The 15,337-nt window shown below is 26.9% G+C and overlaps 3 protein-coding genes across 3 annotated transcripts in view; 1 reads left to right on the forward strand and 2 right to left on the reverse strand.

Moving 5' to 3' along the window:
• The window catches only part of LOC122271193 (adult-specific rigid cuticular protein 15.7-like), a 5,450-nt gene extending 4,194 nt beyond the window's left edge, over positions 1-1,256 (forward strand). The window contains exon 4 of the mRNA XM_071181571.1: positions 1,245-1,256. Coding sequence (XP_071037672.1) covers positions 1,245-1,256 — 12 coding nt within the window. The remainder of the gene's footprint in view (positions 1-1,244) is intronic.
• The window catches only part of LOC122271192 (adult-specific rigid cuticular protein 15.7-like), an 8,915-nt gene extending 6,975 nt beyond the window's left edge, over positions 1-1,940 (reverse strand). Inside the window, exon 1 of the mRNA XM_043051638.2 lies at positions 1,820-1,940. Coding sequence (XP_042907572.1) covers positions 1,820-1,831 — 12 coding nt within the window. The 5' untranslated portion in view covers positions 1,832-1,940. The remainder of the gene's footprint in view (positions 1-1,819) is intronic.
• Positions 1,941-10,811: 8,871 nt separating this feature from the next.
• Positions 10,812-14,780, reverse strand: LOC122271194 (adult-specific rigid cuticular protein 15.7-like). Its single transcript, XM_043051639.2, has 4 exons — positions 14,665-14,780; positions 12,466-12,573; positions 11,813-12,364; positions 10,812-10,961 (listed from the first exon to the last, which is right to left on the reverse strand). The coding sequence occupies exons 1-3, from the start codon at positions 14,764-14,766 to the stop codon at positions 11,831-11,833; spliced, it is 744 nt and encodes a 247-aa protein (XP_042907573.2). The 5' UTR covers positions 14,767-14,780; the 3' UTR covers positions 10,812-10,961; positions 11,813-11,830.
• Between the last annotated feature and the right edge of the window lie 557 nt (positions 14,781-15,337).

Consider the following 15,337-nt stretch of genomic DNA (forward strand, 5'->3'; position numbering starts at 1 on the left):
ATTTAAGTTTTTAAATAAATTTTATTCAATTTGTCATACTTTATTTCTTACCTTGAAAAATTACAGGAGTACAGAAAAGAGTTTTCGAAACCTCTGTATTTTTCGTAAGCATAGAACATATCTACTTGCACTTAAAAATGATAAACAGAAAGTTTCTGAACTTAAAAAAGTTATATTTATTGCTCCGGTTTTCAGAAAATTTACTTCCTTGAGAGCAACCAATTTCACTAATATGTTTTATTTTTTAATAACATGCATTAAGTAATATGAAATATTTATATATATATATATATATATATAAACGTGACATTTTGCGCTTGATATAGATTGTCTCATAATATTTCCGAGTCTTTTATTTATACTCTAAGCAAATAATGCATGTGAAGTTATTTAAAATGCTGCGTCAATCGGTGCTTCATATTCTTTTTTAAAAAATGTAAGTTAGTTATCTATAAATAAGAATGAACTAGTAAAGAACCAAAATTATGTTACGAATAATTCCCAGTTATCTGTATTTTTCTATGTAACCTACAACAACAAAAAATTTTAACTTAATTGTTTTTTGTTTGTTTTTTTAAATCGAATTTAATAATTTTATGATCTATCAAACCTTTACAGAAAAATAACCTGAAATGTAATAGTGGTGAATGATAATTATTCATTTACTAGTTATCTCACTGCCTAACTCAACCGCCAATGAAATCATTCTACCTTTACCACTCAGTTTTAAAAGTTCGTTAAAATAATTAAATGACTTTATAGTCAATAACTAAAATTTGTTTTCTTTGCTCAACCTAACAAATTGAAATGATAAATTAGTCAATTATTAACTTCATTTAAGAAAAAATAATAATTAATTAATAAAAATTAATTAATGGCAAAATTTTTTATTGTAAACTTTATGGCAAATTAATTAATAATAATTAATTAAAAAATCGATTAATTGCTTTGTGACAAATTAATTAACCAGAAGCTCTAGTTATAACAGATTAATTGTAAATAATTAATAAATAAATAATTATTAATAAATATTAATTAATAAATATTAATTAATAAATATTAATTAATAAATATTAATTAATTAATGACAAATTAATTAATAAATAACTTCTACCAAAACTACTTTTAGATACAAATAATAAAAAATTATCAAATTTTTTAAGGAAGAAAATATAGTCTCTCTACTTTATTTTATTTAAAAAGAAGCATATAATTTTTATTTTTAAATCATTTATAACTTGCAGAGTATTAGTTAATCACTTACAATTCCTAGGGAAACATATTTCCTAACCCTAATTTTATTAATTTTTAAATATTGATGGGAAACTATTTTCCCACCTGTTATTTTTATGATCATCTGCTTACAACTTCAAAAAAAATTTCAATGAAAAATTTTATTTGCATAAGTCTGAGTAACAGTAAAGGTCACGAAAGGTAAAGAAGAAAAGCCAACACTGAGAATCTATTTTTTTACGCTCTTTACGTGTCCGTTCATTTGATCATTTATCATTCAGTTTTGTAATTACAAACACAAAATTTATGAATTCGATTAATTGTAAGCACAGAAACACAAATTCATGGGCATTTTTTTACAATAGGTAAAACTTTAAAAATCTAAACCATAATCCCACAAAAAAATTGTCTTAAAAACCAAAAAAAAAATTTTCTTATAAATTAATATCAATCCCAAAAATATTTTTAACATTATCGGGGAAAAAATGGCACTATAAAGGTTTAGGCGAAACTATTAACTACATATTTGTATTAAAGAATCTATAGTTCGACTGAATCATTACATAACAAAATATAGAAGACATACCTTGGCAATCATTTTCTGAATTGTTTCGAATTCCTTTTCAGACTGACTATCAGAATCTCGTGGATGTATTTATACAATAAGCAGCAAGGACAACAGGTGTGATACAACATAACAGTAAAGTCTTTTAGTTTTGAATTCCAACAATCAGCCCCACCCTTTGTTTAAGGAAATCGTTCACATGTAATATACTGTAAGCAAGGAATCACGCATTTAAGAACCTTCGCGTACGCTTTTTTTATTTTAATTATTGATACTTTGTTTCTTAAATGAAGAACTTGAATCATATGCTTCTTTCAATTGCTAAAGAGATAGATCAAGGGCGATAAACTGGATTTAAATTTAAAGCACGATTTCTAAAAGTAAATCAGCATCACCCATGTATCGCCGCATTTTTTTCCCTCATTATTTGACGTATTTTTATACAATGAAATTCCTATGGATATTTCTAAGATAATAATAAAAAAAGGAAATAACTGAACTGTCTAGGTTATATTCAATCAATTTCTGCATATACAACATAGATTAATGGATTATTTCTTTAACTATAAATTAATATTGAGATAGGATTCAAATTAGTTTGGTAATATAGAGTAATATTTTATAGTGAATATTTTATCGCAGTTCTTAGTTTTAAAGTACACCTGAAATTATTCGTGAGAATTTGAAGCTTATAAATAATTTTAATTCTGAATTCCTAACTTTTGAAAATAGGAATTTTCAGCTTAAATAAATCTTATATATAATATTAAATATATAACCCTTTATATATTTAAAAACTTCTTTCAATTTGAGTTTTCTCAAAATCTATTTGTTTGATTTAGACATGTAGATTTTTATTTTATGAAACTGAAATCTTTATCTTTCAAAACTAGTTCATTTTAATCGATTTTAATCCGAGTTAAATAATTACCAGGAGGAAGGTTTACTTTAATGAAATAATTTTCAATAAAAACATATTGAATGCCATTCATAACAACAACAAATTTCTTTTAAATTGATAATACCTTAAAATGTTTGCTAAAAATTATTTTTAAAATTACGAACAACAACGACTAAAATGTTATTGTTTACTACTTAAAAGTTTATGTTTAAGTTAAAATAGAAGTTGTCATGTATATAAACACTCGTGTTTATTTAAACTTTTCTAGCTTGACTTAAATCTTTTTAAATGTATAAAAATGCAATTTTTATTTTTAGGCCTGCTAAAAATAAAACTACTACTGCAAATTTTGCCAAAAATAATGTGCAAATTAAAACCTGAAATCATTATAAAATTGATGATCATTTTGTTTTGCTGTAAAATCACATTTTGTTCTGCTGTGAAAAACTTTAAAACTTAGAAACTTGAAATAACAATGGTATGTAGAAAAATGTACAAGAAATAAGAAGGAATTAAAAAAATTAGCACTGGAGCATTAGTTCAAGAATTATTAATTGTAAATTTGTGATAAAAAATACCCTGTGAGGTGATTTTTAGCCCACTGATATGCAATTATAGAGTTGAAATCTGACTTGCTAAAAGGACCATTTTTATTTGTAAAATTAACTCAATTTATTTCCTTTTTTTTTAATTCAAATTTTTTAGGAAGTTTTTAAAATGTTAAGTGCTTTAATTACGAATTTTCCTTCCTTTTTTGCTGCAAATAAAAACCTTTTTTCCATTGCTGTAGAAAACTTGAGATCTTTAATTTATATGTGATTAAGTTGACGTCGAGCGTAACAAAAAATAAGAGAGAGAGATTAAATATTGCCAGTAAATTTATTATAAAGAATGTAAATTTGTTGTGAAAAATATCCGGCGAGGTGACCGACAGCCCACTGGAATGCAATTATAGAGTTGAAATTTGACTTGCTACAAAGACCATTTTTAGTTATAAAACTAACTCAAGTTTTCTTTTCTTTTTTTTTAAAGTTCGTATTTGTTATAAAGTTTTTGAAATTTTATGTGCTTTTGTCTCGAATTTTTTTCTCTCCTTTTTTGTCATAAATAATGACCCTTTATCGGATGTTGTAGAAAACTTGATACCTTTACTTTATATTCTCAAGATTAAACTGACGTCGAACGTAACAAAAAAGCAAGAGAGAGATTAAAAGTTGCCAGAAATAAAAAAATAAAATTTAGAAAGATAAAAACCGTTTTCCTATTTGCAATGATATAATGACTAAAAGTTATTATATATAATTGACGATTAAAAGTACAACTCTTCTTTTCCTTCCTTTGGTATTACGCATTGTTTTCCAAAATCTATTTATTTTTTATTTAAGTTCAGATAACTATTTTTCAAATCCAGGTAATCATTCATTTAGTTGCGATTAACATACTAGCAAAGTGTACGAACATAAAATTATAATAAATTATGTATTATTTTATTAACGAAGTAATCTTTACTTTTTTAATTATATATATATATATATATAAAATGATTCCAAAGGGATCTCAAAAAGATTGGTTTTTTTTAGTTTTGTCCATACTATGTGGTTAAAAATATAGTATGGCTTATAATAAAATATATTTTATAAAAATTTCTTTATCATTTCCTCGTATAAGAAACTGAACTTGGTAATATATATTTCAGACTTTTCAGACTTGAAGAAATTATAGGAATAAATCAAATAAAAATTGTGGCTAGTAGGTTACACGTCAAACGCTGTTAAACTTTTGAATACGATTTTATGGTGGACAATACATAGACGTGAATAAAACAAGAAAAGAGTAAGAGTTTTAAATATTGTAAACTTATTCTTAGACGCATAAATCTATAAACAAAATTAATAAAAATAAGTTTTTAAAGAAATTTTAAAATAACAACATATATTTATAAAATTTTAAATTTTGAGAATTCCATTAAAAAAAGGGGGCATTTTATATTATAATGAAAAAGTAAAATAAATACTCAAAATAAAAAAAATAATGATAATGAATTCAAATAATAATAATAATGAATACCAGCTACCTGAAAATAATAAATAAATAGATAAAAAAATGTTTTAATCATTTAAAATGTCACAACATTATTGTGATTCAAGTTGAATCTTATTGTTATCGTATATGAAGCACAAATTACCTAATATGAGGCTTATATTTTTTCTATAATAACAGAGAGCTCGGTAATGACCAACCTTAATAAATATTTTTTCAATTAAATGTGGAAAATGAAGTATACAAGAAGATCTATAATAAGAATACTTAATACATATTTTCAGAATTCTCGACAAAATTCAAATTAAAACATACGAAGTGAAGGTCCAATATTTATATTTGAGAGAAACAAAATATTATCAAAATCTAACGATGAGTCTGAGTGGTGATTACAGAATAACCGGCATATAAAATATAATAAAATTGTGTAAAATCAAATAATAGTTTAGACGTTTTTTAATGACTGCTTTATTACCTGGATACATATGTATTTGTACCTGGAATACCTGGTTACCTGGAAACATATGAATTTGAAATTAATATCATTGTTTTTTTCTGATTTGAAAAAATATTCAGTTTCTTACTTTTTAAAGTATGTCGTTTAACTTAAAAAATCTAACGTTTAGTACTTGTAAAATTTCACCGCACTTTTTTAAATTAAGGCTTTTTTAAAGTATCCTGTATAGTAAATAATTATAACATTTTCGTTTTAAATGTTTATAGGGTATGAATAATTTTTAAATTAAAAGTAGGAAAAACCCTGTTTGTTAAAAGAATTAAATTATAAATTTGATCATTTATGCACATTTCTTTCAAAATATTATTTTTTACATTATTTTTAGTACATATATCAATTTTTTTTTCGATTTCACATAAATGAAATCGTTAAACGTTATTTAGTAGGCGATGTTTAATCATGTTTAAACATCTAAATCTATATTGTGTAAATAATAATATGGTGTCAAAATTTTTTATTCATTTTTTGTGTATTCGCTAAGCTAATTTCATTTACCGTTTTTCAATGTACTTTAATAACATTTCCTTATGAAAAATACAAAAATTACTTACTATTTAAGATGACGGATTAAGACGAATTTAAAAGAATCTAGTATAACGTAGCATAATGACTTCATAAATTAAGGAAATGCTAAGTCGTTTGTCGATTAATTTTCACAAATACTCACTTTGAATAAATTCGTCATAAAATTATAATGCTCAATACTTTAGATTTGATTTTTTAATCTAAATTTAAATATTAACTTAAAATTATACATTTTAGATAATGCATTTTTCTGAGATCTGTCAGTTATTAAAATTTTAAAACGTTCATTGAAAAAAAATATTATCAAAACTAGCAGAATATGATAAAATTTATCATGTTTTATGGCTCTATGGGAGTACCAAATTTCCCGTAACGCTTTGCTAATGACTTTTGGTAACATTGCAAATAAAATATGGTAAATCTACCGATGGAATCAATAATTTTAACTGTCCCAATATAATTTGAAGTAAAACAAAAAAATATTCAGTTTGATTGCCAATATTTTATATTGTAAACGCTTTTTAACTTATTTTTTGAATGGTTAAGCTATAAGCTAACATCTACCAGCCTATAAAACTATGAAAACTGCGTATTTATTTAGTTACAAAAGCCTGAAGAAGGCTGAACTAGATCAGTAGCGTGACAGTTACGTATCAGGCTGCCCCAACATCCTAAACCAGAAGCGTAGAGTTACAGGGTTTAAATCACATCTAAACCCTAAACATATCTATTTATTTATTTATTGTTACGCATACATGTGCGGATTTGTATACTCATTATAAAGAAATGCCCATAGGCCATTGTAAAGTTTTAATAAAAAAAACAGATTACTCAAGATTGAGAAGAACATTACAGAGATACTTCCAGGGTTACAAAAGGTATGGAGTCCGCTTCATGCATGCTACAATTGATATAAATTTGTAAAGTTCTTCTCTTACTTGTGCTACCTGCTCTTCAGCTTGATCAGAGCTTTTAACCGCACCTTATATTTATCACACTAACCTGCATCTACATGAGTGTAACTATAAATAAATAAATTTATTTTAAATGCACATGCAAGCTTGTGTGCTCAATAAAAAGAATGGTCTGTTAGCCCTTGCCAAATTGAGGAACAAATTGTACCGATTTCAGAAAGATAGCGCAACGATACATCTCGGGTTACGCAGGATTTGGACAACCACACTATATCTCAACGCTTTTGAGTGTTTGGCGTTAGGACCATATTTCAGCCACAGAGGTCTCTATAATGCTTAATGCTTGATTGTTTTCCTTGCAATAAATCCCAGGGGATACCTGGACCAAGCGGTATCGCTTTTACGCTAAAAACTCTGAATCATGGAGATAGCAAGATTGAATCCCGCCACCTCTGCATGTATTTTTGTGCTATAAGTTCTACAAATGAAACAAGGATTTATTAGCTGTTATTTGTATTGAGCCCACAAACCCACATTTTTATGTGAAAAAGTACATAAATCTCTCAACCCATATAAAAGATGCCTAAAAAAAGACACCATAACTTCATCTACCTCAGTTTAATATCGTTAAAGACTCTTCAATGAAGCACTTGAAAGCCTCATTCATGTCCCTTTTCCTCCGTTATAATTGAGATATATATGTGAGCGGCAAAGTATGAAAAGCCGGCATTATATATAATGCCTGACGTTTTTAGGCAAAGTATAAAATATGAGATGTATTGCATACTTTACCTAGGCATTATATATAATGCCGGATGGTATTTAGGCAAAGTATGAAATAAACGTCCTGATGAGGTTATTATGTAAATGATGTGCATGTTACTGTGAATGACCGAAATAGGTGGTTGTTGACTTTCACTGGTTAATGTTCACAATCACATAGTCGCTTTGGTGAATGCCCGAAATATTTATTACATCCGATTTGATATTAATTTATTCGTAGATATAATTACATTTATTCGATATTTTAATACTTATTGACGATACATTATTAGAAACATCAGTGTTTGGAGTATCGGGCAAATATATACCTGGCAGTGGCCCTTGACCTTACAAAAACATCAGTGTAGGATATACCGGGCAAATGTATACCGAGCAATGGTTTTTTAAGGTCAAGTGCCATTGCCCGGTATACATTTGCCCGGTATACCCTACACTGATGTTTTTTAAGGTCAAGGACCACTATACGGTATACATTTGCCTGGTATACCCTACACTGATATTTTTTTAAGGTCAAGGTCCACTGCCAAGCCACAAGAATGTGAGACGAAATTATGTTTTGAAGATATACATTTGCCCGGTATACCCTACACTGATGTTTTTTTAAGGTTCAGTGCCACTGTCCGGTATACATTTGCCCGGTATACCCTACGCTGATGTTTTTTTAAGGTCAAGTGCCATTGCCCGGTATACCCTACACTGATATTTTTTTGCGGTCAAGTATCATTGCCCGGTATATATTTGCCCGATACTCCAAACACTGATTTATCTTCTAATCTATCGTCAGTAAGTATTAAAATATCGAATAAATGTAATTATATCCACGAATAAATTAATATCAAATGTAATAAATATTTTGGACATTCACCAAAGCGACTATGTGATTGTCAACATTCACCGGTGAAAGTCAACAACCACCGATTTCGGTCATTCACAGTAACATGCACATCATTTACATAATAACCTCATCAGGACGTTTATTTCATACTTTGCCTAAATAGCATCCGGCATTATATATAATGCCTAGGCAATGTGTGAAATATGAATCATTTAATACTTTGCCTACTAGTTTTAGACTTTATATATAATGCCTAGGCATTATATATTCATACTTTGCTCATATGATATGATTTCATATGATCATCGCTCATATGATTTCATACTTTTCTGGTAACATATATATTAGGAAAAGAAGTAAAAAACTATTATCAACAATTTAAATAAAGCTCCGTTCTTAATAAACCACAGCTGTGTAAACAGATTATAAGGTATGTTTGGTAAAGGCAAAAGCTTAAAATTAACAAATAAATGGTGAAATAAATTATAAATTCTATAGAATTATCTACTAATTTTATTGGGATTTTCTCTGTGTATACCTTAGGAACTATTTTTTCAGTTCAATTTATGTTTTCATATTATAATTCTGTTAAATGTGTAGGTAATAAACTATATTTTTTTTTTTACCAGAATCATTGATAAACCATTACCATAAAAACATGAAAATTAACAAATAATTTATATAAAAGCCAAAGTTACGGCGTTAATTACTAGAATTCTCGTTTTCTTATAGGAAATTTCTTCACTATACAAATATTTTTCTCAGTGTTATGAAACAAATGTTATTCAAATTGTGGTGAGTAAGAGGCTGATTTCGGAACAATATATATTTTGCTATTTTGCTGCAAACCAAATAGATTATATGTATTCATTGTGAAACCAAATAGATTCCATATCTTTGTTGTAAAACCGGAAAGTTCAATTAGAGTTTATTTTATCCCAAAGAATGCTAGCAGAGATAAAAATGAGTTAAAGTGAATTTTATTGAAAGTTAATATTCTTCTGTAAATAATACATTCAATTTTTAATTTTCTTATTAAATTTGTCAATAACTGTCTCGATGTTTGTCAAAAGCTAGAATTTCTTGACATTAGGTATCTCATTTTCAATCTTCCACAAAAATAATTTTAAAAAATTTAAAACTGATACAAATAGTTGTTAATTATCAATTTAAATTTCGTTCAATCTCTTTAAAATGAAAAAAGGGCATATTACTGTGAAAACAAATGAAATTTCGTTGTATTACAATGACAAGCCACAAGAATGTGAGACGAAATTATGTTTTGAAGATTTAAAACAACCTTAATAAAATTCAATACACTCTTTCTTTTACATTTTAAATTTTTAGTGGTATAATTGCAGGTAATATTCAACAGAAATATATATGAAAAAATTAAATGTATGAGAAAGAAATGAACTCTTAAGTTATTTAAAAATTTAACCTATCTCCATTTGCTATTTTAAAAAACAAATTAGCAAGAAAACAAAAAGATTTCTAGCTTTTCCATACCTCTTAATAAACTCTTACTGATACAATTATATTAACTATATTGTTGAAATATAGTAAATATAACTATATTATTTAATTATATTGTTATTATAAATTAACTAAATTGTTAAAATACAATTTTTTCCGTCTTAAATTTGCTTCCTTTAACATACTTTTGTGTAAATATTTACATTGTTTTTGTAAATGAACTATTTACATATTTTTATTTAGATGAAGATCAGAATAAACTGATTCAACTGATACTATTTATTCAACTGATATTATATGACTGATACTATTTATTCAACTGATATTATATGACTGATACTATTTACATATTTTTATTTAGATGAAGATCAGAATAAACTGATTCAAATATTTCATTATTAATAATTTTAACATGATTTGAATGTTTTGGTTATACTTATATGATTAAGTATCTTTTTTAAAAAAATATTGCCCGCACATTATTCTTAAAAATGAAAATAAAGCTTTTCTTTTTAGTTTATTTATAGAAAAACTAAAAGTAACTATCGCTAATATTACAAAAATGTAAATTTATTTTAGACCTATAATTCCTCAAAAAGTTTAACTATTGTTTTATTTAAATCTGTGTAAAAGAAAAAAAATCATTAAAAAAAAGAATTAAAAAGAATAAAATTGTAGCACAGACATTAATTCCGAAGATAAAATTAATTAGTACAGATTTTTTAAATCAGTTCGACATAAAATCATAATTAAGTGCTAATTTGCTGTAACTTTAATATGTTAAATTGCGTTATGTTTCTGTCCAAGTTAAACCACAGTATTGTTTAATGAAGTAAAAAAAGTACGATATTACGGTTCAAGTTAATATAATATTAAGTGTACAGCGTATTTGATCACTATTGTTATTCAACACCTTCAAAGTTTATAAGAGTTTACTTATCACATTTTTTGTACTCTAATTATTGTTAGAAAACAAATTTTAAAATTTTTTATAACTTTAAGTTGGATAAAAAACATAGTAATCATTTTTGCATAAAAACATTTATTATCATTTGCTGTCACAAAATAACTTAAACTTGACACTCTTAATCGATAGCTATTTATAGTGGCTAAATATTTGGCTTATAAGTTACAAATCATCTTCCATCACAGATTCAAATTCAAGATCAAACCTGTAAAGTAATAGTATTTTTCAGTATTAGCATAAACTTCAAATATAAAAAACTGCATAAGAAACATTTTTAAATAATAACCCATATTTAAAAAGAGTTAATTATATTTATAAAAGTGTAAAAATTGCTACCCATTTTTCTGGACGATATTTATGAAGCACTTTCATTTTTGTGAACGAGGAATAAAACACAGAGTAAATTAAAAATTAACATTAGTAATTAAAGATATTAAATAAAAAACAACGTATTCGAAACATATTAAAAGAAATTGTTCATGCTTAATGGAAATTTACATTTATATAGCTCATTAGCTTCCCAATCTAAATTCAATCAAACAGTCCTAGTTTTAAACGTTTTATACAAAAGCCTATGAGAAAAAAAACTTTACCAAATGTATGTATTTCAAATTTTAGATCTGAACGAAATGATGAAAAATATTATACACTTCAAATTTTTTCGATCAATTATTGAAAAATCTTTATTTAACAACCATGCATTAAGTAGTAGTTGAATTATGTGGGAAAAGAATTACCTTTTCGGAAACTCTAAGTCACTTATTAACTATAAATTTTAATACTAGTTATACTTTGATTTTATGGATTATACAAAATCAGAGTAGTTTTGTCTGATTTCAGATATAATAACTAAAAGAGTGTAGTTGTTACAAATGAGCAATGCTTCAAGCCAAGACTAAGACTTTTAATTACCATGAATAGACTTTTAATTAGCAATCAAGCTATAAGCTTACAAAACACTGATTCATTTATTAACTATATTGTTTAATACTGGAAATATTTATATTCAACTGATTTTAGTAAGTCAGTGTAGTTTTAGCAGTCAAGATTTAATACCTTAAATAGTCTAGGTAATTACAAGTGAGCAAGGCCATGTCCTAAGCCAAAACCATGTCCTAAACCAAGACCATGTGCATAACCAAGACCATGTACATGTCCAAGACCGTGTCCAAGAGCAAGACCATGACCAAGAGCTGCTCCATGATGGACAGCTCCACCATAGGCAACAGCAGCTAAAGGTGCTGCTGCCAATGCAGGAACGGCAGCAGCGTGAGCAATGGTTCCACCATAAGTGACAGCAGCCAAGGGAGCAGCAGATAAAGCTGGTACGGCAGCAGCATGTGCAACTGGAGCTACAGGGGCAGCATAAGGACTATTGATTACAGCTGCAGCTGGGGCACTGGCAGCAGTTCCTGGTTCGTTGGTATGAACAGCAGCACGGAATCCATGAGCATCAGCTACGTAATCTACTCTACGGGCCCTTCCATCATGGTCAGCCAGAGTGTATGAACCTCTTTTGTTACCATGGGCATCACCTACTTCGGCTCTTGAGTTAGTTGCTCCAGCTCCATTTGCAATGCCATAGTTGAAAGCATAGTTTCCAAAAGCCTATGAAATAAATAAAATTTTATTTTCTACTTTAAAACAAACTGACAGAAAAAAGTCTGCATCAACTAATTCCTGTTTACATCGAATAACAATTTACTTACATCCTGAGTTTGAGCTCTTGAACTGACGCCTGTGCTATGTAAAATGCCATGTCCGAGTGGAAGACCAATGGCATTCGTAGCAACAACCACAGCAAAGAGGAGAGCAAGCTGAAAGATTTTCAATAATTATGTTTTGTGAAAAATATTTTTGGGATTGTACAATGCACAAAATATAGAAGTAAGCAATGACATGAAATTATACGACTTTTCCATTTTTTGATAACTTAACTGTTTGACAAATTTGATTTAAATTTTGTATTTCATAATTTAAAGTTACATGCCTTGAAGTGCTTTAATTACATTGGTAGCGACAACTACATCAAAAAGAAGAGCAAGCTGAAAGATTTTAGAGAACTTTTTGCGATTAAAAATGTTTAATATACTCCTTAAATTTTCCATTATTTATTAATAATCACAAAAAAAATTTAAATAATTAATAGTTTTTTTAAAATATGGTTTCTTATTATTTTTAAAACGATTTTTAAACTGATATTTTTAATACGACTAACAAAAATACGATTTTTTTAGAAATTCGAAGAAATTATCAAGAGCTATTTGTCCGATTTCGTTACATTTTGTATTTTAGCATAATGAAAAATAATTATTATTTATCATAATAAGAAAAATGGATATTTTTTTAAATATATTTTTTGCATGGAATTATCTTTTGACAAGTGGATCTCATAATTGTGTGAAAAGTGCTTTAAAAGTTTTCCAGAAATGGTAAAATACGTAAAAAGTAAAACTAGCATTAATGGATCCAAGCTCTTTACCGCTCTTCTTACCAAGCTATTGCTTTCATATTTTCCAGATTGCGACAACTACCAACATTTTAGGTGTAAGAAATCCCAAATTTATCGAAAAAAAATATGTTCATTTAGGGACAGTACTCTTTTGAGTCGGATTTTGTAACTTGAATTATCGTCTGCACTAATTAATTAATAGATTTGAGATCATCTCGTTAAACCATTAAGAATAAGTAAGGACGGGAAGATCGGATCATTAAGTCAAAAGTTAGTCCATTTTTTTTTCACACCGTAGTTCATCACCATGCCATCTTTTATCTTTATATGGAGAATTTTAAATACGTGATTTGCAAAAGAAATTGAATTTTAAACAAATCACATAAGTTTGAAGCAAATAGTTGTAATTAAAAGTCAGTATTGAAATATTTGAATATTTGAAGCTGACTGCCTCTAATTCTCACATTACTTAAATGATTATCTTTCTTAAAAAGTTTAATGTAATACATAAGTATATTTTACAATACTTATTTACTGAAAAGTTTGTATTTATTACTGAATAAAAAAAACTATAATGAATAAGTTTAATAATTCTGTTTTATCTCCAAAATGTACAATAAACTAATGTATAATAAATGTATAATAACATAATACAGTTGTTATTTATAAATTAGTATTCGACTGCATGGACAAGTAGAATTGTATTATTATTATTTATTTCATCGCAAGGAAGACAAAAAAATTTCAAACTAAAAAAACTTGTACAATGAAAAGGTAAAAAAAAGAGAGCTTGTCTTTAAGAATTTAGTAAAGAAAGTTAATTCTCTTGCAGTTTCAAAGATAAAAGATTTTTTTTTTTAGTTATACATCATAAATTCTGAAACAAATATTTCAAAAACTTTTTTTAAATAATGAGGCAATCAAAATGTGATATACAAAATTCGATTATTAGTTTTTAAGACCGTTAAAATGTATTAGGTTGTTTGGAAACAGATATTGGATCAGTTATACGTGATCAGTTACACGTCATAACTAAAACATATATTGCAATTTGAATTTCATTCTAATAATATATAATAATTCATTATATCACTTGAATTTCATTATAATAAACTATTGTCAAATTTTTAATAAGATTAAAGTTTTCTTAGTTAAAAAATGGTTTTTTTAAATCTCAGCTGATTCATTTTCCATTTTATTTTTAATTTAATTCGCTAAATTTAAATCTGCAAAATATTACACAAAAAAATAATTTTATTTAAAAGGAAATAGAAAGGAAACTTGTGTATAATTTTAGCAAAAGCAGTTTTATTCCAAAACTTAAAAGTTTATTCGTTACCTAAACGTAATTTTTTTTAAAGAATTAGATTTTGGTTATATAATTCAACTGAGTTAATAATTGTCGACAAAACTAACTAATGTATAACAAACTAATGTATATAAAAACAGTACTTACCCTGGCAATCATTTTTGAAGAGTTATTAAAGACTAAATTGTGTGAATTATCCATTCTTGATCGGCTATTTATATATGAAATCAACAAGGACAACGTCTTCATCTCCTCATAACGGTACAAGGTATCTCATGTTTTGCCCCACCCTAAACAAAGAAAGTAAATTAATTGAGGAATTCGCTTGAATTATTCATAAGAACTACACTATTTATACAAGTTATAAAATGTAATTATTTTATAGTTATATATTCACGCTGTAGAATACCCATGTTTTTTGTCTTTCTTTCACTTGACAATTAAAGAAAATATTAAATTTAATAAAATAAGATCAAAGACCCGTTGTGCTGTCTATTCTAGAATAAAACTGCTAATTCCCGGTATTTCAGGCTCCAACGTACTTTTATTTTTAATTTATTTTCAACTATCATCTTGCAGAACGAAGGAATTTAAAAACTAGTTTAAAAAAAGAAAGCTTTCTACTTTGAATATACCATCAGATACATTAAAATCGAACTGGAATAGATCGATTTTAATGTATCTGATCGATTTTAATGCACTGATCTATTTACTAGATCAGTGTTTCTCAACCCGATTTTCTCAAACGACCGAAAAAAAATTTCAGTGTTTTTATGCGTATTGGTAAGGTTCAGGCCCCTCTTCCCCACTGGGCACTATG

The sequence above is a fragment of the Parasteatoda tepidariorum genome, chromosome 6 (assembly GCF_043381705.1).
Source record: "Parasteatoda tepidariorum isolate YZ-2023 chromosome 6, CAS_Ptep_4.0, whole genome shotgun sequence".
NCBI lineage: Eukaryota > Metazoa > Arthropoda > Arachnida > Araneae > Theridiidae > Parasteatoda > Parasteatoda tepidariorum.

Bases quoted from the DNA above. Each gene is read 5' to 3' on its own strand.
- LOC122271194 (XM_043051639.2), bottom strand. From the start codon at position 14,766: ATGAAGACGTTGTCCTTGTTGATTTCATATATAAATAGCCGATCAAGA. The intron at 12,574-14,664 runs GTAAGTACTGTT...AAAATCTTTCAG, and splicing joins CTTCAAAAATGATTGCCAGG to CTTGCTCTCCTCTTTGCTGT. The intron at 12,365-12,465 runs GTAAGTAAATTG...TTTATTTCATAG, and splicing joins CAAGAGCTCAAACTCAGGAT to GCTTTTGGAAACTATGCTTT.